Here is a 25,522-nt window from a genome sequence, read left to right on the forward strand (position 1 = left end):
AAATAAAAGACGAAAGATACCAAAGGGACATTCAAACTCATTAGTCGAAAAAAAACTATCAACGCCATTGCCCAAAAAGAAAAAAAAAACAGACAAACAAAAGTACACAAACACAACATAGTAAACTAAGGATTGAGCAACACGAACCTCACCAAAAACTGACAGTGATCCCAGGTGCTCGGCAAGGGTAAGCAGATCTTGCATATTTTTGCAAATATACAGAAATTATACATTTTTTAAAACTAATTCACCATAGTAAGAGTCAATATAGAGAGTGGTAGAAATCAAATTTTCCACTTTTAGCTCCAATTTGGAAATATGTCATCTGTAGAGAATTGTTTATCAATGCCTACAGATACACTGGTTTGCCTAAAACACTTATGAATTTATTTTTATTTTTGTTAAGTCATAAAACATTCTGATAATTCGGAAATTTAAGTTCGTATTCTGTGTTAAATCTTGTAACTGTTTGAACTAACAACTCGTATGAGGCCCTCCAACGTCAATTTGATATAAGACCTACTATAAAAAAGTAAACGTAATACATGTTATATGTATAAACAAATCTGTTACAACATGGTTTGATTTTCAGTTGAATTTGAAGTATAATGGGGAGAAAGTTTGTCGTCTTGCTTTGGCAAAGATTTAGCATATACTGTGCTGTTTGCTGGTCCCCAGTTAGGAGCTGGTTTTGATCGTTGTTTGATTCTCTAACAAAATTAAAAATTAAATGTGTACATGTAATTATTTATGATAAATACAACGTATGTTAGCAAATACCTGCAAATTTAAACATCACTACACAACATCTGAAAGACACCAACTGAATGTTTGTATGATCAAATTCTTAAAAAACATTTTATTAAATATCATTTGACTAGACTTTCATAGAGTTGTTTTATTATTCAAGACATACTTTAAAGAATGTTTCAAAAATGACCACCTCAAGTTCTTAAGCTTTAATTTAATACCAAAATAAATTTCCCAAATATTGTTTTTATAAACAATGTTAATGTACAATATTATTGTTTGTTCTTTATGACCGGGCCTGGATGATTGGTTCTATATACCTTTATGCAAATAAGGCTATCTAAGTTATCTCCCCTTATATAAACTTTGAATCATATGAAAAAATATATCTGTATTTTTTTATAAACAATAATAATAATTGGATAAAACACAACAGGTTTAGATGAAAATTCTAATAAATAAATTACATATATATCTCAAAATTTGTATATTTTATAATAGATCTAGACCGATTGTATTTTGTCATTTTACAATTCAAGATTGCGAAAGACGCCAACATACCTTTAATGTATTTATATTCAACTGGATTACCTTAATAGAAAATTATCTGTGTCTGGCAACTACTTAATAGATTCAAGGCAACAGTACGATATCACCTCCACACAGAACAAAATTACCGTTGCTTAGATTATATAAATTTAAAAAAAAGTAATACGAAAACGAAGGTAATGTCGTAATACTTTTATTCACATAAGTTGTCCGAACTATCTGGCATACATATCAACATTCCTTAAAAAAAGCTGTAGATATTGTTTGATATCTATCAAAGTTCCGTATAACCGCAACCAATCTCATTCATTCGAGAATGCAAAACTCAATTGGTGATTTATTTTCACACAGACTGTAAATATAACAAAAGAACGATTATTTCTGAATTATCCAAAGAATATAGACCAACACTTGAACATACCAGAGAGCGTGGATGACTAGACTATTGCAAACTTCCGAAACCCAATTAGAAGAATTCATTAATAAACAATCGGGATTACCTGCTATATTGTGCCATTTGCGTTCCACAGGTCAATAACCATGTAAATTGGAATAGGTATTACTGATAACATCCCGATAATCCACCCTACCGCTATCGCCCATTGTGGATATTGATATGTACCATATGACACTGGTGTTATCTGTGTCATGTTAAATACAAGCATCGTCTGAAAGGTTGATTGATTGGTTAAAATTATAAAACTGCAAATTCTATTTCTATTTGATTTTTGACTTACTTCATTTTTTGTTTTATTTTCGTAAGTACCTCAATATTGTGCCAAACAAATATCATTTAAAAAGATGATAAGTATTCAACTACACAGAACGGAAATATAATGAAATAAACAACATATTGTGTTTTTATTTTTTGTTCAACAGTTAATACACACTGTCAGATAAACAAAGCAAAAACAAACAAAAATCAAACCATTTCATATTTTAAGATCATTTTTGGTTATTAGTCCCCTATCGGAATAGCAGAAGGGGACTGAAGGTTTGTACTCCTTCTGTTCGTCCATTCATCAGGCGGGCAAATCAGTTTTTCGATACTCTTATCTTTGCGCCAGAAGATATTGTGTTTATATAGGGTAAATATTTTTATCACGACATGTTACAGATCAACTTTGATTTTTTTTTCAGGTCTGATGATTTTGTGCAGAGTAATGGTCGTTTTTTTTCCAGTACATATAATTTTTAACTGATAAGGGACTATGTATTGCCATGCAACCCTCTCAGAATGCTTGTTAAATTTAATATAAGAAATCGAGATATGCTCTCGTCCGATTGTAATTTAACTGACCGTGGTATATCGTATCGGTTAACCAATCGGTGATAGAAGTTTTTCCTTAAGGAGCCTACACTGCTAAGTATAGTGTTTACATACAGGCGCGTAACGTTCCTATTGATATATGTAAAAGGCATATGATTGAACAGAGAGTATATAAAGGTTTAGACATGGGAAATTGGCTATTCGAACGTTGCAATCACATTTGTGAATAACAAACTGGACTACGTAAACAGAAACTACATTTACATATCATTGGAATTATTAAGTTCTTTTAATTTGATTGGTTCTAAAATGGAAGGCAACATACCGCTACAGTTACAGGTGTTATGAATTTCCAATATATACTCCACCAAATACAAGGCTTTCGTCCTATCATTAGTTCAATATCTTCGTAAAGTCTGTTGGCGCCTTCAATGCAAAGATACAAGTGTAATTTGTTATTTGTGCAGTTATGTGCGTATACATATGTACCCCTATTTTTGACATTTTTACTTATTATGTCTGTTTGTTTTGTTCACACATCGTTGTCAATATAATGGAATTTTATGCGACTGTAATACACGTGAGAGGTTTAGCTAGCAATAAAACCAGGTTTAGTCCACCATTGTCTACATAAGAAAATGTCTATACCAAGTCAGGAATATGACAGTTGTTGTCAATACGTTTGAAGTGTTTGAGCTTTTGATTTTGCCATTTGCTTATGGACTTTCCGTTAAGAATTTTCCTCGGAGTTCAGTATTTTTTGTTATTTTACTTTTTTTGCGTATTTTTCACTTAGTGGTACATATATTTAGGGAAAAGTAGTTTTCCAATGTTCAATTTAATAGACTTATTAAAAAGATATTGCATACAAAATCTGAGGAAATCCAAAATACTTCAAAAGGAGAGCGACCAAGTGAATCGACAGGGTAAATGTCTCCTGCACGATATTCATTACTTTATCCACCATTTTAACTGTTGGTTTGGAATTTGCAAATTATCTAGAAATAACTACATATCAATACTCGTTACTTGATAACTTTTAATTTGCTCACGGATTTTGATATGTATCTCCATGATATTTTCAGTCGACATTGCATATCTGGCAATAATGGCATCATAATGTATGATCAAAGATATATATACATATCTTAATATTATAAGATTATAATACCAATATTTCGCTCTTTTAAATCAAAATCAAGTATATAAAATTGAGAATGGAAATGGGGAATGTGTTAAAGAGACAACAACCCGACCAAAGAGCACATTCTTGTTTACCGTTTTTAATGGTATTAAGAATAACTGTATAGCAGTATTTTCTGACACATTTCTACTGTGTATTACATTTTGTTGTATCAGCAAATATATGTTGAATATAATGGCATACATTTTGAGCTGTATTTGTTGATAATTTTTTTACTCTTATGGAGTTCAGATTTCTCTCGAACCTACATTTGGTATACTGAACTATATATATTTGCTATTTTATTTTAAAACTGTAAAACTCGTGTTGCTGAATACCAGTTTATGTTCTGATGAAAAATTTATCAACACTTTTAAATGTATTAAAAGACAAAATGTAACTCTTATTTTTATCAAAGTTTTTTTTTTTAATAATCTTTAACTTGTTTTGTGTAATGAATATCCTTCTTCAGTGACATACATTTATTCTAACTGAAAAAACTAAATTTATATATCAAAAGGACAAAAACTGGTATTCGTAAAACCGCGAGTTCTCATAGCTTGTTTATTCACCATAAATCCATCCAATTGTGATGTTTTCCAAAATACAGACTAACATCACAGAAAATAAAGCACAGTATCAATCAACTATTTGCAGAGCATAAATTCCTCCCTATGAATAAAGAAATTATTAGCACAAGGGAAAAGTTAAAGGGGGAACATTATTGTCTTTTTTAACTTTGGATTGCTATGTAAGGGTTATAATTATCGCCATATTCCCATCCTCTGCAAACAATTACAGGAAACCAGTCTAGACGGGTAGTTTGTTTGCTGCTGAAGTCGCTTAAGGTTTTTGCGTTGAGACTTGAAATATTCTTACATGACGAAATGATATATTAATCGTAGTTGATAGGGGAAACAATTATCACAGATTGTTTTTAATTATACGTCTTTAACAAGACTGTTGTATCTATAACGTTCTTCCAATTTATATTAGTATGCCGAACGTCCATGTAAGTTTTAATTAACCCACCATTTTTTTCTTAAAATGTCCTGTACCCAAGTCAGGAATATGACAGTTGTAATCAAATCGCCCGTTTCTATGCATGTTGGCGTTTGTTTTTGTTGCATTTCAGTGTTTCTGTTGTTCCGTTGTTATCCTCTAATAGTTGATGTGTTTCCTTCGGTTTTAGTTGGTAACCCGGATTTGTTTTATCTCAATCGATTAATGACTTTTTAAACAGCGATATACTACTGTTGCCTTTATTTACCAATTTTCACTTTTATTTTCGATCGGTAAGACTTGGCAGATATTTACCATAATAGTTTTATCTTGTTAATGGTTTCATTCTGATTGTAAAACTGGTTTTTATCTCCATATAGAGATCACATATCCGCGAAGGGGATATTTTTACGATTTGATATTGATTGCCAAATTTTCTGTTTAAGACATAATTACATTTACCTTCGATAGTATGCATCGATAAAACGAAATACTATTAATAATATGAAATACAATAATGCATCGCTGAGTGCATCTCAGTCAATATGTAAAAGAGAAAAAAATCAAAAACTCTCAAAAAATGTAAATTGATGTACGTTTGCATTTTATTTTTACAGTCATTATACAAATGAATTCATGTAAAGCACATGGTATATCGATCCGGAATGTGCGAACAGGAATGATATATAAAAATTGAAGTATTTTTTTATGAATAAAAATAGAAAAGTATCAATAAAAGACCCAAAGACGAAGCTCCATACAATATGTCTATCTTATTCGTATTTACCTGCATAACAAATGGAATTCCAAGTATAAACTCGATTATGCAAATTGCCCCTGTTAACAACACCTTTCTTCTCCTAAATAATTTAGGAAATTCATCTGTCAACGCACTCAAAACAGTCTCCATCGTTCCAAACTAAAGCAAACAGAAAATAATTAAAATGAAAACAAGTCATATTTATTCGTAAGTTTTGATACTTATCTTTCTTTGGATTAAAACTAAAAATATATAGGTACTTAATCAAATCAACGTACCATATATGCAATCTTATATTTAGAAATACTCTTTTTAAATAAAAGTTAATCAATGGTACCGGTTTAAATTTTTACAATACACAAGGTTTGTCAAAATAAGACTTACTAGTGGTACTCGAATTGAAAATGTTAAAAGGTAAAATCAAAACGAACTTTTAACAAAATATTTGGAACGTAAGGCTACGTTTTGTTAAAGCCGTCGATACCGGTGGTAGGACAGATAAACATTGGTCTTTCGAATTAATTAAACTTTTATAAACATGATAAAAGACATGAAAATACAAAAGAAATAAGGATCTCTGGTATAATGATAAATATAGATTTTGTTTTTAAATTTTTAACTGTGAGATCATATGAAAAAAGTAATAATTAGATTGGAAATATGACTCAGAGCGAACGGCTCTATTTTACATTGTTTTATGTGTGTCTTGATTATCTGTGTTTTAATTTTTTTCATTTATAATTTTTATTTTTATATTTATTTTTATATTTTTGGGGTGGGGTAGGGGGTGGGTATTACCGATTTTTATTTAATTCAATAGACTCAATTACTTAACTGTCAATAATTCATCAAGTGTATCCAATTTGAAATATAAGGTAATTAAAAAGGGTTGCTGCTATAGCTAGTTTTGATTTGCTAATTACTCTAACGAGGCATTGAAAAAAGCATTTGCTCATGGAACATCAAAAATATTAATCTTATAATTTTTTTTAATGTTTTTAAAGATTCATCTGCAGGGACAGTCTTACAAGAACATATTATATTTGAAAAAAAACTCTTACCTGTGTATCAATACCTATTGTAAATAGCATTAGGAAAAACAGAATAGCCCAAAATGGTGATATTGGGAATCTTGAAATAGCTTCAGGATATGTTATAAATACCAAACCTGGTCCTGCAAAAAAGAAAAACAACCTGCAAAGTCCTACTATAAATGTAAATAAGCAAGCGGTTACTGCCAGACATTTTTGAACAGATACAATGTTTGAAAATACTAAACTGAATTAAAAAAAAATACAAATAAAATTATATTACATCGTGTAAATATACGATTCAAATGATAAGTTGAGATGGTATGAAAGTTATAACTGATGTGTAACCATAATGCGCCGGTAATAACAAGTGTAATTTATGTATTGTACTACTCCCAACGAAAAACTAGCTTTCGAAGAAATAAAAAATAATCTTTATCCAATGAGTTATTTGTCAAATGAGAGCGGGGACTATTTTTTTTTTCTAGACAAGGTTTCTATAAAAATTACTTATGATAAAAACTGAAGTTCAGCAGCATTCAAACCAAACAGTGCAAAACGTTTCAAATCCAGCTAAAGACAACTATGCTTGAAGATAGAAAAACCTTAGAATTTTGATATATTCGACATTATATAACAAGCGATTTACAAAAAAGGTCGCCGTGAACACGTGATGAGCTTTATGACTTATTTGCTTTATTATCAACGCAGAATTTACGAAAGGTATGCTAAAAAGCATGGTTGTGTTTACGCATTATTGATAAGAGTGAGAAGACACCACATAAACATATCATAGATACCAGGAATACAACTTTGAACGTGTTTCGTCTACAAAAGACTCATTAGTGACAGTCGAATCAAAAATGAAAAGGCCAAATGAAATTTTAGGTCAAAGAGCTTGGGACTTGTAAGCTTAAAAATAGAGAGAAACAAAGAGGAAAAAACATATGTCAAGTAATCTGCTTTCCCAGTGCTTTGTTATCATATTGGGTTTCTTTTTCTTTCTAATAACAAGCCAATTACACAATGGAACAAAATGATATTTTCCTGCTTTTTATAATTTTACTTAGTAGTAGTCATAGCAGTAGTTGCATCGGTACAATGGATACCTTGATTTCTGGTTGGTTACACAGAACATGATATCTTACAAATGTACATTTACCAAAGTAGGTCGATTTATAAAACAACAAACTAATGAATTATTAAGTGAGGGATTTCGTTACCACACATAACTTAAACCTTTACTAAATTCTTTCATAGTTACAAAGATTTGATCTGCAAGTTTGGTTGTACATGTAGAAAACTTATTTCAAACGGATTAGCACATCCTAAATTTTATGGTAATGTTGTAAACCGATCCCGGAAATTTAGATACGATTCGGTAAACTTATCAATCCTTTATAAGTATCCTGTCTTAGGAATAAAGGAACAAGTCGGCAAGATGTGGGGCACAGTTGGTTTCCATGGAAATGCCGATATTTTGTTGTAAAACACGTCCTCCAAACGTAACAAATATGTTGTCAATCAAGAAATCAGGCATTCTGATAATGTCAGTTTCAGATACTTTTTTATTGGAATCAGAGTGAGTTTTTACAAAGAAGGATTTATCTCTCCCTACAATAAGAGACTTTTACCTACGCTGGCTATTCTTTTTAAAGAAACAAAGCAATACCAACTCTTTCATTTTAGTTTTGAATGTTATAAATTAGGCCGTTAGTTTTCTCAATCAATTGTTTCATATTTTTCATATCGTGGCCTTTTATAGCCGATCACACGTTTTTGGGATTTTTCTCATTGTTGAAGACCGTACGGTTTCCTATAATTGCTCACATCCACTTCATTGGAACTTTGGTGGATAGTTGTCTCATTGGCAATCATACCACATCTCCGGATTTTTATAAAGAGTTCTTCATGATTCCTATTCACTTAAAGTGTCTGAACAAGGATGTGTACTTTTAGTTATTTCCACAGAGATGTAAATAAAATACCTTGATTAAGTACTTTGTCAACTGTTGTTCCTTTGTTCAATGCCATAAAACCAAGAATTGAAAAGGTAATAAAACCAGCAAATATACTTGTTCCACAGTTCACTGCTGGTACAATCATTGCATTCCTGGATATATTGATTTAAAAGATTGTAAGATTTACAGATTTTATCATTTCAAACATAACGATTATTAATTTGCATCTGCGGTTCCAGGTTCAATCAAAGAGCTGAAAGCTCTGAGGAAAAATGACGCCACTGTCTCTAATATTGTGATATTTTTTATGCAAGTCTTGATTTTCACATACCGTAATAAGTTTAACATTGCAACATGTCTCGTAAGCATATAATTGATATTCGTATATGTGTCTGTTTTTTCAAGACTACCTGAATGATCTACAGTATCCAATTACTACTGGCTGTTTTTTTTTGTATAAATAAATAGGTCAAGACTACTGGAATGATCTACAACATCCAATGACTACTGGCTGTTCTTTTGTACTAATAAAAAGGTCAAGACTATTTGAATGATCTACAATATCCAATGACTACTGGCTGTTCTTTTGTACATATAAATAAAGACTACCTGAATGATCTAAATTATTCTAAGTAATGTGATTTTTTTCTTGCAATTACATTTTTCTAAATCAAGAATATAGACTACTAGTATCCTTTTCAAACCAAATGATTATGAAGAGTCTGTTGTTAGGAAGCTCTTATACCCCACATACTCATTAAATAAGTTACTAGTGACCTAGTTATTTCTGTTACTTGAAGCAAATTATATTTCTGTATATTTAGACAATAGTATAATATTGTTTTACTAGTTTTATTTCACCTTGAAGATTAGACAAATAGGGATACTCCTTTGATTTTTTATTTCATGTCAGTCAGGTCGCTTTATATGAAACTTGAAACCACTTCTCTGCCATATTGTTATTCTATAACAACTCTGCCCTTGACCATGTTGACCCATGTAATTGATATTCATTCTTTAACCATATATCATAGTCAGTTAGTTTTTGATTTTGCACTCCCACACCACCTTTCATGTCTTTCAGGTCAAATGTCTGTCTCCATTTAAGTTAATGACATTGAACAATCATGGTATTAAACACAATTTCAATAGTGATAATGCTGTTCTCGTGGGTCACCATATATTCAACTTGGGTAGCATTCCAGTTATTGAAATTTGTGTCAGATTAGAACAATGATCTAGATCTTTAGGAATGGATCTTATAATTTAATATGGAGCCATAGTATGGGACCCCTACACGGTAACAAAAAAAAACAAGCTTGAAAGGATACAATGTCAAACGGCAAAATCTATCACCAGAGATTACAAGTCAAAAGAGGATGGACGGGATACGTCTCTAAAATGCTTGCTGAACTGGAACTACAGCAAGATCTCCAGACAAGACGAACAAAGCGTTGAAGCCAGAAGTTAATACTTATGTAAAAAGTAGTTGAGGGGCTGATTCCCGCTATTGAACCATACTGTCATTCTATAATATCATTGCGTAAGTATTTCTGTATTGGCCTTGTTATTGGTCCATGTCTTAGGTGTATTGGTCTGAGGCGAAGTGGAAGGCCAATTCTGCTGGCCGAGGACCAATAATAAGGCCAATACAGAAATACACGTAATAGTATCTTTATTAATTAACTACAGTGTTACAATATTTTTTTTATTTCATTTCACAAGAGATAAACATTTTTACCTTGAAGTGGAACTATCCAAATCTCAGTTTCCTTTTATAAGATGCAATATCTAATGATTCGTTGCCGTTTGACTGCTGGCCGAGAACCAATAATAAGGCCAATACAGAAATACACGTAATAGTATCTTTATTAATTAACTACAGTGTTACAATATTTTTTAATTTAATTTCACAAGAGATAAACATTTTTACCTTGAAGTGGGACTATCCAAATCTCAGTTTCTTTTTATAAGATGCAATATCTAATGATTCGGTGCCGTTTGAAGTATCTTCAGCCTTTTCCCATCTGATGAATTTTTCTACTCTTTCCAGTCACTATAAAGTGTTACAACTTTAATTTAGACACAACACATAAATAGTAATTGGAAAGGTACTGCCATTGCATGTGTAATGCAAATATATTTTTAAAAAAATAATGTAAGAGTTGAAATTGATACAACTATCCATAAGCCAACTGACCAAAGAACGAAGATTTGCACAATTACAGAATGCATATGCCTGGTTCGGGTTTAAAAATAAACGACCGTTTAAATACAAAACATGAGAAGCGACAGTAAACAGTAAAAATCGATTTGTACCATCGACATGATGAAATTATGAGGTCGTCAAGAAATGAGCTTTGTGATAATTTACTCGTTCCCCAAACCTGAAATAATCCCATCGTCTACTTTCAAAATGCTGTTTAAATGAATGGGACCGTCTTTAACCTAAAATATATGCCATACTGAACGTTTCAGCTTGTTTATGGTGAGTAAACCTGCGTCTTACAAACAACTGTTTACTTTCAGTTTGAGTTTATCGTGACTTACGATCTAAAAACTAGAGACGTTCCGAAATCCTGTTTTGTAAACAAAGATTCATACGCACCGCGTGGGTATATCCGTATAACTAATTTCCGATTTTTAAAATCTTCGTAAATCTGGAAAAAGACCAGTTTCTATCCAATGGATATCAAAATGATTCCGATTTTCACTTTTTTTAATGATTGTAAAGTTGAAATGGCATGAAAGGCTGACATTATTTAGGAGAACTATTTTGTCTAGCGATTGCTGATCATTGGAGGGTAAAAAGTCCAACACCATAACAAAACGGATCTATTTATCATGTATACATACCGATTGTTTACGATTGTAAGACATGTGCATAAAAGTGAAAGCTCGAATAAATATGAAAAATATAACAAAGGGATAGCTCCAAATACCATTTAATAACAAAAAACATATGGACAGGTCAAGATATCTTTTTGGTAAATAAAATAAAGTATGTAAATTGGTTCCCGTCCGACTACAACACTTTGTTCGAGTGTAGCGTAATACAAGCAGATTCCAGTTAGTATGTAAAATAGTAAATATGAAACCGAGTGCGGTAGGCGGAGGCAATAATCGACTTCCGTAAGTTCTGGTCAATGGTATCGGAAACATGCCGCTGATAGCGTCATTTTCCAAAAATTGCACATGTTATTTCAAAACTTTTGTAGTTTTTATTTTAATTGAAAATAGTAATAAAGCAGATTGCAAAAAGATAATTTAAGTGACAGGACGATACAAAATGAAAACAAGACGTCTAAATTTAATGCGTCGGAAGCGCTTCACTGGATTAACCTTCATCAGGAACGCTCAAAGCCGAATAATTGAAAGCCAAGGATGTATAAAACCGAAACAGTTGAAGAGCTCTATAATAAAAAATGACATAAAATAATAGCCAAAATCCTTCTTAGGCCAACTTTGCCTGAGGGAGTTGAAACGTTGGTTTCTTTATAATTTCAAGTTACGGTAGGTAATATGTCGAAATTCTCATGTTTTCGTTAAGCTTCTGTCTGAATATTAATAGACCATTTGAAATTCATATAGAGGCAAATTATCAATATTCATAAGAAGAAGCAAATCTGAAAGCTAACCCTTTAGCCTCGCCTATTTCATATTGCAATAATCATAAAATTGAAATGAAAAGGTGGAAATAAAAGTGCTGATGTCGTTTCTAAAATGGAGTAGGCTTAAATAGCCTCGCACTTATATCCCGTTATATAACAATCCTGTGTTGGTTATGTATATTTTGTGAGGGTTTTGTTCTGTACATAGTTGTCCTTTTATCGACCATGTATATATTATGCGTTCAATAGTTGTTCCATTGCGTTTTACATTTTTTTCAATGCATTTACGGATTTGTGTCATGAATGGATACCCCATATCCTTCCTATTCTCTTTCAAAATATATAATTAAAGGACAAGTAGGGAGTCATCACCAACTTAAGGTCACTGGTGTATGGCTTGCTAAAAATAAACGGAAGCAGTCATTAAAAAATATAGCAAATACAAAACATACTGCTATCACGTTAACTCACCTGTACATATTATCGTGAAACTTATTATAACTTGCAAACGTCAATAGTCCATCCCATACCATTGAAGTGGAGAAAAATATCTGCAATGCAGCCTCACCCCACACCTAGAACAAATAGCAAACACAAAAGCCATGTTATACGCATTGAATTACAATTGAAATACGCATTGAATAACAATTGTAATAAGTACAAAATTAAATTTAATGTAGTTAAATCATTATTTTGTATGCATGTTCAGGTAATTTCAGTGAACATCGATGTGTTTAGTGCAAGGTTTATTTAACATCTTTTTGTCGCTATAAAGGACAGATATCTATTACTGTTTTTAAATGAGGGAATTAATTGAACTTAAGACTTAAAATTAGTATTTTTGAAAACTTAGCAAAGTGATGATTGTGAAGTGGGAGTAACTGTTGATAACAGAGTATTCTAGATACAGCTGTATGTATTTATTTCCCTCCGGGTTTTTGGAAGGGTTGGTATCGCTCGGTCTGTAGTTTTCTATGTTGCGTTTGTATACTGTTGTTTGTCTTTTGGTCATTCTTCGTTTAGTATCAAGGCCCAGTCAGTTTATTTTCGACTTTTGAGTTTGAATGTCCCTTTAGTATCTTTTGCCGTTCTTTCACTTTCACTTAGCAATATTGTTATACTTAATTTAACCTTAACAACGTGTAGCTTACAGTATTTTTCAAAATTACATTTTGCCCCACATGTTTTCCTCTTAATCGCTGATTTGGCGAAAAGCCCAACAACTCCCAACCCATTAGATATTAAGTATGTTTCTTTAAACCAAAGTATTCAACAGTGTGTGTGGGGTTTTTACAAAAGATTCCACAACAACAACAAAAAATGTAATGAAATTAACCTTAAATGAGCATGTATACCTTTGTAGACAATAGTTTGTCCCATTGAGGAACGACATAAAACAGTATTCCATCCGTTGCACCAGGGAGTGTTACTACTCTGATGAAAAAGATTAACAATACAACATATGGAAATATTGCTGTCACGTATACGACCTGTAATGAAGCAAATAATATTGTGTTTTAGTAAGAACTCACAATTAAAAATACGCATATATATAATACTTTATAACAAGCAATGTCCATCTTCTTTTTAGATTTGGTATCTTCTATCTTATGACGTTTGTACAATTTGTGTCAGGCGTTTCATTTTATGAATTTAACAAAATCTACTTCATTTCAGAAATTCATAAATTACGAGAACTTGTGTTTCGGAGAACTTTGGTTGGTTACGACGCAAAGGGGACGGAAGTTGACCTTTCTCTTAATTTGTAAATGCAACGGTTGAAGTTTTGTTATACATAATTTATATTTAAAACATTTCAGAAAATCAATGTAACACACTTCCATAAATATAATCACCTGCTCTTGGTGTAAATATCACTTAGAGTCAGAACAAAAGAAAAAGAAAGTCCTAGTGTCGAGCAGAAAAGATTTAAACAAAAGCAAAAAAGAATTAACTGAGTTAGCAATAGACATCAGAATACGCAATGTTTTCATTCTGTGTGTACAAACAGCTGTTAACATCCACCAATATAGTTACAAGATATTTTGCGTCATTATCGCTTTTCAATCACAGTTTAAGGAGGTTAATTGTAAAACAATTGTTCGACACACTGGGCATAGACTGTACAGCCACAACTGCTTTTTGCAGAGCATGTTTAAGCTAGGTGATAATATAATTATAAAAGAAACAATTTATAAACTAAAAATATGATGCATCATAATTTCACCCCTCATATTCCCAAATAGTAAGCTTATTCAATCGTTTCATAATTATGTTAATTCTATTTATAAATGATTAAGAACATTGTAAATCACAAATTCAGTTGACCTTGTTGTAAAAAGCATGTTGTAATTGGCGTCTCTGACATAAAAGGACCGTAACACACATTTAATTTGCACTCAAAATTAGTTTGATGACCCAATGCTTTACCAGAAACTATAGTTTAATCGCATTAACGTTCAGTTGTTGTCTACGATAATGTGTAGCAAAATGTCGTTTTGGTAAATTCTTTGCTATAATGTTACTAGATTTTGTAATTTTACATGAAACGCATGAAGTTTAAAGCCGTAGATTGAATATGTTAGAAAAAATAAAACTACATCTGACCGATTTATGGCTCGATACCTTTTGCATTGTTGACGAAATTGTGCTCATCAATGGTAATATACCCTTAAGTGTAATTTGATATATATATATATATGCAACGCAATCATAGGTTTGAACGTTGTTTTCAATTTAGACTTATTTATATTTTTTCGTTTGGGCTTGTATTATATTTGCCTTCGGGTTTATATGATCCGTTCATCCTATTTTGACTCCTCAAAATTTAAGAGTCTATCCTAAATTGAGGTAAATTGTATGGCTTTCCAAATACCGTTTCGATTCCTAACATCACTGAAGAGACATTAATTGTCGAAATCCGGATATGGTGTACAAAAACCTTTGCACCTTTTGTTTGCGGTATACTATCGTTTCCGCAAGTTCATTGTTTTCTGATTAGTATTAAATTTATAATTAAGATCCATTTATTACATCGGTGATCCGTTTATTTGGCAATCGCCAATGGCAGTCAGCAGGGTTTAAGAACATTTGTTGTTCGACCTGTTAGTCAAATGCGTTTTGTTAAAATATACTTTTTCACTTTTTTGGTCTTTTGGAAAATGTTGTTTGTGCTGTATTTAGACCCCTCTAACAAGAAATTTGTTTTGCATGCACACGTATAAAAATTGCGGTTTTTATCCAACGCAATCATAGGTTTGAACGTTGTTTTCAATTTAGACTTATTTATATTTTTTCGTTTGGGCTTGTATTATATTTGCCTTCGGGTTTATATGATCCGTTCATCCTATTTTGACTCCTCAAAATTTAAGAGTCTATCCTTAATTGAGGTAAATTGTATGGCTTTCCAAATACCGTTTCGATTCCTAACATCACTGAAGAGACATTAATTGTCGAAATCCGGATATGGTGTTCAAAAACCTTTGCACCTTTTGTTTGCGGTATACTATCGTTTCCGCAAGTTCATTGTTTTCTGATTAGTATTAAATTTATAATTAAGATCCATTTATTACATCGGTGATCCGTTTATTTGGCAATTGCCAATGGCAGTCAGCAGGGTTTAAGAACATTTGTTGTTCGACCTGTTAGTCAAATGCGTTTTGTTAAAATATACTTTTTCACTTTTTTGGTCTTTTGGAAAATGTTGTTTGTGCTGTATATAGACCCCTCTAACAAGAAATTTGTTTTGCATGCACACGTATAAAAATTGCGGTTTTTATCCAACGCAATCATAGGTTTGAACGTTGTTTTCAATTTAGACTTATATATATATATATATATACAAAGATAAAAAAAAAAATGCATGTATTCCAGAAAAAAATGGAGTTGTTAAATTTCCTCAATCAAAGTCAAACTTGCATAGTTTTTACCTATGCTGGTTTTGTTTTCCATGTCAACCATACAAATTAAGAACTGCACATTTATTGCTACGAAATGGGTGACGAATACTCACAAGTTTTATTTACTTTACAAGTAATTTGTAGCAAGAACTTCGGTACTAGCATGAACATACGGATGTTGTGCTATTGGAATTTGGTGTAACAAATTTGGTTTATTATTTTAAATTTAAGGATTATTTTCCCCATGCAAAGCTCGGTCTTTTTTTTCCATTTTGTTTGGAAGGTATTTTAATGTTTTCAGTTCCTTTCGATTTTTCAATATTATTTGACATCGAGCATCACTGAAGATTTATTAAAATATTGAAATGCGCATATGGTGCAGTAAAATTGGTACAGTTCGAGTTATTGTACTTACCTTTCCAGATACTTTTATTCCTTTACACAAACAAAGAAATTCAATGAACCAAAATATAAATAGGCATAACAGGAGTTCTAATCTGATTTTCCCCATATCTTCTATCCCACTTGTGATCTGGAGTACATTATAGCTAAAATAAGAATTTACTGGTATGAAACATACAGAGTTATTCTCTCTCTCTCGCTCTCGCTCTCGCTCTCTCTCTTTCTCGATCTCGATGTAAAGTGTACTTGGTACACATATTATTCTATTCGGTTAAAGCTAGCGCTGATGGAAGTACCAAAAAATGATTTAAATAACCGATATTTAATTGTTTCTATATTATTTATTCTAAGATTTTATGAATTCTGGACGATTTAGGGCTTGACATATTGTATCTAAACTTGTTTATCGCTGAAGACCGTACACTGAGCTGCTAATTTGTCATTAAGGATGTTCGCTGCTCTTGTATTTGATTTTTTGTCAGATATTCGGAATCCTCTAGTTTTATCCATGTAGGTCCAAATATAAAAATGTTGCCCGCTAACCCCTAATTTTCTTTTCCTAATTTTATCACACATTGTTTAAAAAGCCATTTTTGATAATCTTATATATAATCCTTGTTATTTATTCATTGTTTTTGAAAGAAGAAATTGTCAATGTTAAATATATGAAAAATCTAGAGAGAATCAGTTCCCGCTTATATATCGAAAACAAGCACACGGACCCTCCATTTTTTCTGCTTTTTTAGTTCCTTTATTTCTATACTATCAATTTATAACAGTCTTTAAAAAAGCTTGATATTTTAAAGCAAGTTTTATCAACCAAAACAGGATCTGTTGGCAGCCGTTAGGACCTTAGGGACGAAATAAGAAAAAAAAATATGCAGGTTTAAAAGCTGCACAAATATAATTGAGAGGAGCAACAATTATAAATCAAAGTCTCATAATATATTACCAACTATTTTTCAACGATGCACATTGAAAATCCATTTAAGAATTTTCATTGAAATGCAGTTATGTAACTTTTATGCTTTGTCTACTTATAGACATTTTAAAAAGTTTTAAACCAACAAAATCCAAGGTAAATTTAAACAAAAGGAATTTCATAAAATCTGACAAAATCAAACTTAAAATTTATTTCAACCAATACATGGACAACTCTCTAATGGTTAAATGATAGGGTTAGACTGCAATCAAGATTATTTAAAACACCGATTTAGACACTATTCAAAATTATATGTTTAACGCATTGGCTCATTTTTGTTTGTGTAGGTTTTGTATTTCCTTGGAATGCCTTTTATTGTTTTTTTTTATCGAACATGTGACATTTCTTTTCCGATGGTTTATGCAGCTATTGAGATTTTCATCCTTGAAAATCGTAACGTTTATCAAAAAAGTTATCTTTCTCATATGTTGATTTCTGGTGGGAATATTTCTGACTTGCAGTCTAGTCACGTTTCATAATTTTTATACCGAGGTCATGTTGGCTGCAGACGTTACATTTAAGCAATGAGAGTTAGTTCAAAAAGAGCTTCTAACACACCAATCTGCAACGTTAGAATATTATCATAATGAACTAATATGAACATTATATTTTCTCACCTCCAGAATTCTTCGCTTGGTGACATTTTCAAATCACCTGTAATATTTCCGAAAATAGATGAAATATTACTGGTTGATGTGTTAGATGTTTGTGAAATATAGCAAAACTCTGTGTTCCACTCGTTGTCACACGTGCTCCATGGTAAAACAGTGGAAAGTGAATGGTACAGAAAGTACAAAACATATCCCATCATAACGTTGAAGTATATACAAAAAATGGCTGATACAGTCACCATTGCATATCCAAGACCTGAAAGTGAATGGTACAGAAAAGACAAAACATATCCCATCATAACGTTGAAATATATAAAAAATATGGCAGATTCATTCACCATTGCATATCCAAGACCTGAAAGTGAATGGTACAGAAAGTACAAAATATATCCCATCATAACGTTGAATTATATACAAAATAAGGCTGATACAGTCACCATTGCATATCTAAGACCTTTTACAGAAAAAATAAAGATGAATAAAAAACAAATATCAGAGGGACATCCAAAGTCATTAATCGAAAATAACCTGACAACGCCACGCCATGGCTAAAAAAGAAAAAAGACAAACAGACAAACAATTATAGTACACAAAACACAACACAGAAAATTAAAGACTAAGCAACACGAACCTAACCAAAAACTGGGGTTGGTCTCAGGTGCTCCGGAAGGGTAAGCAGATCCTGCTCCACATGCGGCACCCGTCGTGTTGCTTATGTTAGTACAAACCAGGTAACAAGTTTATCTTGATGTTTTGAATAAGTAAGACACCGATATGTAACAGCAAAATAAAAAGTACTTTGTGTCCTAATTCATTGAACTAAATCCTTCATTAGTATGATTATGAGCTAGACTCAAGCTAGCAGCCACTCGCTAGCAGCCATTCCGCTAGCAGCCAGTTTTTAGATATGTCTATTAACCCAAAAGTTGCATAAGATTCAAACTTACTAAAACGTTTATATTTTATGTAACCACAACAATATCTTTTTTAACGTGAATTTAGCAGTCGAAAACATAAATCAATGAATTTTGAAATTTCATTTCCTCTTCAATATTTTAAAAACAATATTTTGTGCTTTCAACATCGTGCTGCACGCTTTAAAACTTAAACTGTCAACACTGACAAAAAGAAATTATTTAAATATGGCCAAATTTTCTTGTTTCATTGTATCGACTTTTCCATCAGAAAAATTTGGTCGATATTGTGTGAAATAGCTTTCCATATTCTCGGCATCCTGTAAAATAGTTCCTAAAAAGTAACAATATTTCTACGCTACAAGATTTCAAAGTTGCGTTCGTACTTTAATACTTTCATGTCAGCCAAATCTGTTTTAGCGAATCATTCTCTTTCTATAACAATAGGTTTCGCTTAGTTTTGATGATACGCAGGGATTATTTTAAGTAATCAAAGTATGGCACTAATTAGCTATATTACCAATTGTAAAAAAAATCCGTGCTATACCCCACCTGGAAATTTTAGTTAAGCATGACTAAGGGTCCCAACTTTCATTTGCACCTAGTGTGGAAAAAAGTATTGCCGTAGGAAAATGTTTATTAACTTTGAAAGTTAGGGTAGGGTAGGGTGTCGGACCCCAACTTTGGACCAATTTAAAAAAAAATCCGTGCTATACCCCACCTGGAAATTTTAGTTAAGCATGCCTAAGGGTCCCAACTTTCATTTGCACCTAGTGTGGAAAAAAGTATTGCCGTAGGAAAATTTTTATTAACTTTGAAAGTTAGGGTAGGGTAGGGTGTCGGACCCCAACTTTGGACCAATTTTTAAAAAAATCCATGCTATACCCCACCTGGAAATTTTAGTTAAGCATGCCTAAGGGTCCCAACTTTCATTTGCACCTAGTGTGGAAAAAAGTATTGCCGTAGGAAAATGTTTATTAACTTCGAAAGTTAGGGTAGGGTAGGGTGTCGGACCCCAACTTTGGACCTATTCAAAAAAATCTAAGAGATACTACACCCTGGATGTTCTTTCTCAAGCAGACCTAAGTTCCCCAACTTTCGTTTGTACCTAGTATGGGAAAAAGGACTTTGATGAGGTTAACCACTTTTTTGTCATCGTCGGTTTTACGTGATCGCTCAGATTCAGTCGTATGTGTCAATTGAACAATCACCCTGTCGAGGTATTTGGGTTTTTTTACCCATCGAGAACATGCTTTCAACAAGCTCATAAATCATCTTTTCATTTTGATAAAGTTAATGAACATATTTTATAGGAGTAACACGACGGGTGTCACATGTGGAGCAGGATTTGCTTACCCTTTAAAAATATCCTTTTGGCATCTTTCGCCTCTCTTTTGATCACAAAGTGAGCAGACCCTAACCTAGCAAAGAGAATACTGTAATAAAAAAGGATGACTGCGAATGTAACGGTGCCGGATCAAGGAACCTTCCAAGATTTTAAAAACCATATGAGATAAATGAAAGTTCCAATCATAGTGTACGGAAAGTGTTTAGAGAAATTTTCCCTTGATCCGGATGAATTCCAACTTAGGGCTTGCTATATCAAACGAATTACAGTAGAAACGACTACCAAGTAAACATGAATACGCGACTACCTAGCCAGCCTCAATGATACATGTGTATTCCGTTACTTGCAGTAAGAGTTTTTCTTATGATACTGGACTGCGGTAAAACTCGGATTGCAAAATATAAGCTGGAAAAATTAGACACACACTTTAATTTGCTAAGACCACATGTATGAGATTTACACGAAGAATGGTCACCAAATTTTACTGGCATTTACTTTGTTGAAAACTACATACCTCGGCTGAGGTTTGGATAAATGTACCATCTTTTGTGTTCAATGGATTAATTTTTTCGCAAAGAATATATATCACGCAACAGACTGCCTTGATTAATCAATGGTGTTCCCAGAAAGTAAAAAGTAATTGATTGTGACATCACTTTTCCTTATAAGGAAGTCGATGGAGATATGATAGCAAAAGAAATGTTACCTAATGATTGTCCACTGGCTCCACAATCTTTGTAAATGAACGGAGTCAAATCAAGAACCAGTAGCTAATCTTCAGAACAAGACAATATATGTGGTGTATCATGTGCACTTAAAGAGATATCTAGCCACGGGGTTGAAACTTATGAATCTACATAAAGTTATCATGTTCAACCAAAGCCCACGGTTGAAACCTTACATTGACAAGAAAACGAAACTCCGAGCCGAACATATGGCAACATTTAAAAAAGAATTCAATAGGATGATGAAATTGTTTGCAAAAGCATTGAAAATATCCGGAACCGTGTTGGTATCCGTAACAACACGAAAGCTTTAATACTAGCAATCATCCCCGAATTCAAGAAACGGACTATATTTAATTATTTAATGGCTGTAATCCACAGGACACGAACCAAGCTGGTATTTGACAAACCAATCTACCTACGTTTGGAAATTTTGGAACTGCTAAAAACACTGATGACTGATTATGAATAAGACTACCTAAAAACCAAATACGGAACGCGAGCCACGGTCTGCTTCACACAAATACTAAATCTCGTTTGCAATATTCAGACCAGAGACATTTACAAATACATATATAAACATGTGCTCAGTGGTACGAGATCTCCAATTACCCGACTGACCATAAATCTAAAGTTTAGACTGAGGTCAACAAGAAAGTTCTTGGAATCTTTAACGAGCCGGCTGGCCAATCTAAGATATTCTCCACGTTGCCCATTGTACAAGAGATAAAGGTAGATATTGCCTCTAATATGGCCAATAGCACTTATGCACTAGACCCGTACGAACTTGTCACATTAGTGTGAGGGGTACCTGGTGTGTAACATACTAGTAGTCCAATAACTATTGCCGATTGTCCAAACTTCGATATTCTCCTTGTTGGCCATAGTACCAGAGGTAGAGGGAGACATTACCTCTAAATGGACTTTAGCACTTATACTCTAGACCCGTTGCTTATTCTCCTTCGATATATCATTGGATTTTTGATATTTATCTTTCTGGTACAGCGCTCAAAAATCTTATTCAAGTTTATTCACAAAGATCTTGGCCACTGCATTGTACAATGTGTATAACAAAGTGGTTCTCTTGTTAACACCCTGTCGTCATAGCACTTAATGATATAGCAAATTCCGGGCGGTGTGTGCTTCTGGTAGGGTTTGATGTCTGGTTTGCAGTCATTCTTTTGGCACCAGTGACTCATAATTTCTGCGGCTGAGATCTCTTTCTGTTCATTGATTTATTTTACAAAGTCTTTGGCTTGATTTCTCTTCGACCCCTGACAATTTTTTGACTTGACGTCTTCAGTGTAGTGGCGATGAAGACATATAAAATATACAGCCGCAAGTCAACCATTTAATAACATCTTATTTTGACTTCCGCCCAAGACGACGTACCGACGTCAACAAACGAAAGTACAATAAAAGAGGAACGTAGTTCGCGCTATTTTCGCGACATTATCCGGGCACGCAAAGAAAATAAATACAGTTATATAAAAATAAAATAATTTCCAGTTACCAATTAATGACTTTAAATCAAATAATTCTCAAAACATGTCCATGGTTACGGCAGAAAGTGAAATTAACTTTAAACTGTCAATATTTGATTTCACTGAATTTAACTTTAACTTTCACAAATTATTGTCCGTGTATCCACTTGTGAATTCTTTCATTCGCTCGTACTGATGCTTCTGTCAATCTGCTTTTCGGCAATGGTGGCGGGTCAGTTTCTCTGTGTGGTTTCCCGCTAACTTTTCGGGAAGTTTGTGTAGAACCTTCATCGCGTACTGGCGTACTGGCGATTGCATAGATCCTAATATGTTTATCTTATCTGAGTTACTGTAGCTAGTACTCCAGAATGTTTCAATGTTTCATGTACATCCAGTACAACTAATGGAGTAAGTGGGGATCTATAGGTAATAAATAAGGGAATCTAGCAGTCTCTGTCAGTGGTTCGTTGTGAATCCTACCACCGCAACGAATAGTTCCATTTAAATAAAAAAATAATCTTAACTGTTTCACGAGTGACAATCTTTTGCTGGTCTGTGACTTCAAGTTGTTGTAGTTCACTAGTATCAAGCAGCTGGTCGGTTTTTCTTTGTGATTTTGGAATTTTACAGTTGTCTACAAATCTCAGAATAAAGGCGGTCACTCGGATCGTTTTGTATAAGGTGCTGTACCGAGTAATGTTCATAATAATATCAATTCCTGTTTTCTTTAGACTGTTCCTTTCTTCTGTTGGTGTGTTGTCCTTGTTGTCGTGTTCTAGGAAGGATGATTATACGGTACTACTTGTGAGTTCCATGTCGGCCATTTTTTCTCATCTGTTACCCATTCGGGTCCGTTAAACAAGATAGTGTTCTATAAAAACTGTTCCGCAGTCAGTCCTCGAGTCAGTAAGTCTGCTGGATTCTCTTTAGTTGGACAATATCTCCATTCATTCTGTGCAGTCAAATTTTTTGTCTCATCAATTCTTTTCTGAACGAATCGTTTTAACTGTCTCGACGTATTCAACCAGTGTAGAACAATTTGGCTGTCTGACCAAAATACCACTTTGTTGCTAGGTCGGGTAGTCCTGATGTGGCTAGCGAGGCAAGCGCCGATAAGTGCTTCCATTAGTTCTAGTTGTGGAAGAGTCAACTTCTTTAGTGATGCTACACGATTCTTCGCCATTACTACTGCTAAATTACTTTCATTACCAATATATGCTACTGCTCCATATGCGCCCATACTTGCATCGACGAAAACATGTAGTTCAATGTGGTCCATGTTGACTGACGAGCTTGTGAAAAAGTGTTTCAGTTTTGAAGTTGTTGTGATCTTTAAATATTTAGCAAGTTTTATCCATAGTCCATTTTCTGTCTCCATAAATCTTGCATTAGTAGTTTGGCTCACACAGTAATAGGACTTAACGGATCGTAAATCCATGAAGACTGGCTAAGAATCTCCCGCTTTGTGATATTCCCGATTTCCTGGTTCAATTTTACTTCCGGACTAGTTTGTCTGTTGTTGTATCCCAACGCACTCCAAGTACTTTCGTTTTGGTGTCTTTGTCCAGTACATTTTCAACTTGTGCAAGTTTTCGGGAGATGGTTACTACTTGATGTCCATGAGCGAAGATTAAACCCAGCTTCTGACATTAACGATCTTGCTTCACGGAAGTATTTAAGAGCTTTCTTCTCATTTTTTAAGCTTGACAAAATGTTATCAACATACAAATCCTTCTTCATGGTGAACGCAGTTTCCGTTTTGTATTCATCTCAGTGCTTCAGTAATGCTGCATTTCAGATAAATGGAGAGCATTTTGTGCCAAATAATACAGATTTAAACCTGTAAGTAGTCAGCTGGCTAGTTTGATTATTTAGATCCATATGAAGCGTGCTACATCTCTGTCACTGGTGTCTAGGCCAACATGTAGAAAGGCGTTCTCAATATCTGTCCTCATTCCAATTTTGTTGAGTCGAAATCTCATCAGAATTTTTATTAGATCATTAAGTACTGGTGGTATCTGCGTTAAACAGTCGTTTAAGCTGGCATGGTTTTGCGATTGTTTTCAGCTTCAATCGTGTACTATTCTAATGAGTGTGGTAGCTGAGTCCTTTCTTACAGCATGGTGTGGAATGGATGGATATTTAGCATGGAGCGGAAATCATCAAAATGTGTTTGTTGTACATTTATTCCATTTCCATTGCTGTGTATGACATTGCCATTGGTAAGCGATGAACTCGTCGGGTTAGTCGGCGTAAACTGTTTGCATTTGGATCTAAAGACGTTGATGCGACTCTCACATTTTGAGACAGGGTGAGACAGTTTTTTTCGAATTTTCCGAAGCTTGACTCTTGATTAAACATATACTCATCTCATCTCATCCTCCGCTACATCCTCCTCCGACGTTGAATCCAGTATCTTTTCATTTAATTCCACGATAGTCCTCTGTTTCTGTTTAATGGCATCCGCTATCAGTTTCATTTCGTCTTTGTCTAAGTCCGAATTCTTTTCAATGTCCTCGAATTTCTTTAGTAACCGTGTCACTTGTCATCTGTGTCCTGCCCGTACTGCTTTCAACTTCGAATCCATTATTTCCAACAGTCACGGCACAAAAATGCAGTGGCGACAGGAGACATGTAAAATATACAGTCGTTCAAGTTTACCATTTGATAACATCTTATTTCGACTTCTGCCCACGCCGACGTCATTGACGTACCAACGTCGACAAACGAAAGTACAATAAAAGAGGAACGTAGTTTGCGCTATTTTCATGACACTCAGGAAAGCAGTCAAATTCTGCGTACACTACGAAATAATGGAACTTCATTGATCTCATGTGGTTCGTAAAATCTTGTAAAGCCCCTTGATCCGGCATCTTTAATTCACAGTTATCTTGTTATTATCTTACTTTTTTTGCTGGGATAGGGTCACTTTGGAAGTGATTAAAAGAGAGGCGAAAGATACCAAAGAGACATTTAAACTCACAAGTCGAAAACAAACTGTCAATGCCATGGCAAAAAACAAAGCACGACGAAAAAATAA

The 25,522-nt window shown here is 33.4% G+C and overlaps 1 protein-coding gene across 1 annotated transcript in view; it reads right to left on the reverse strand.

The window, feature by feature from the left end:
* Window positions 1–533: 533 nt before the first annotated feature.
* Window positions 534–25,522, reverse strand: part of LOC127715894 (sodium- and chloride-dependent glycine transporter 2-like) — a 38,179-nt gene continuing 13,190 nt past the window's right edge. The window contains 11 exon segments of the mRNA XM_052222012.1: window positions 534–710; window positions 1,800–1,967; window positions 2,895–2,995; window positions 4,325–4,424; window positions 5,542–5,673; window positions 6,576–6,688; window positions 8,534–8,658; window positions 12,589–12,692; window positions 13,473–13,607; window positions 16,432–16,564; window positions 18,018–18,267. Coding sequence (XP_052077972.1) covers window positions 1,803–1,967; window positions 2,895–2,995; window positions 4,325–4,424; window positions 5,542–5,673; window positions 6,576–6,688; window positions 8,534–8,658; window positions 12,589–12,692; window positions 13,473–13,607; window positions 16,432–16,564; window positions 18,018–18,267 — 1,358 coding nt within the window. The 3' untranslated portion in view covers window positions 534–710; window positions 1,800–1,802.

Source organism: Mytilus californianus, unplaced genomic scaffold, assembly GCF_021869535.1.
Source record: "Mytilus californianus isolate M0D057914Y unplaced genomic scaffold, xbMytCali1.0.p SCAF_9, whole genome shotgun sequence".
In the NCBI taxonomy this organism is placed as follows: Eukaryota; Metazoa; Mollusca; class Bivalvia; order Mytilida; family Mytilidae; genus Mytilus; species Mytilus californianus.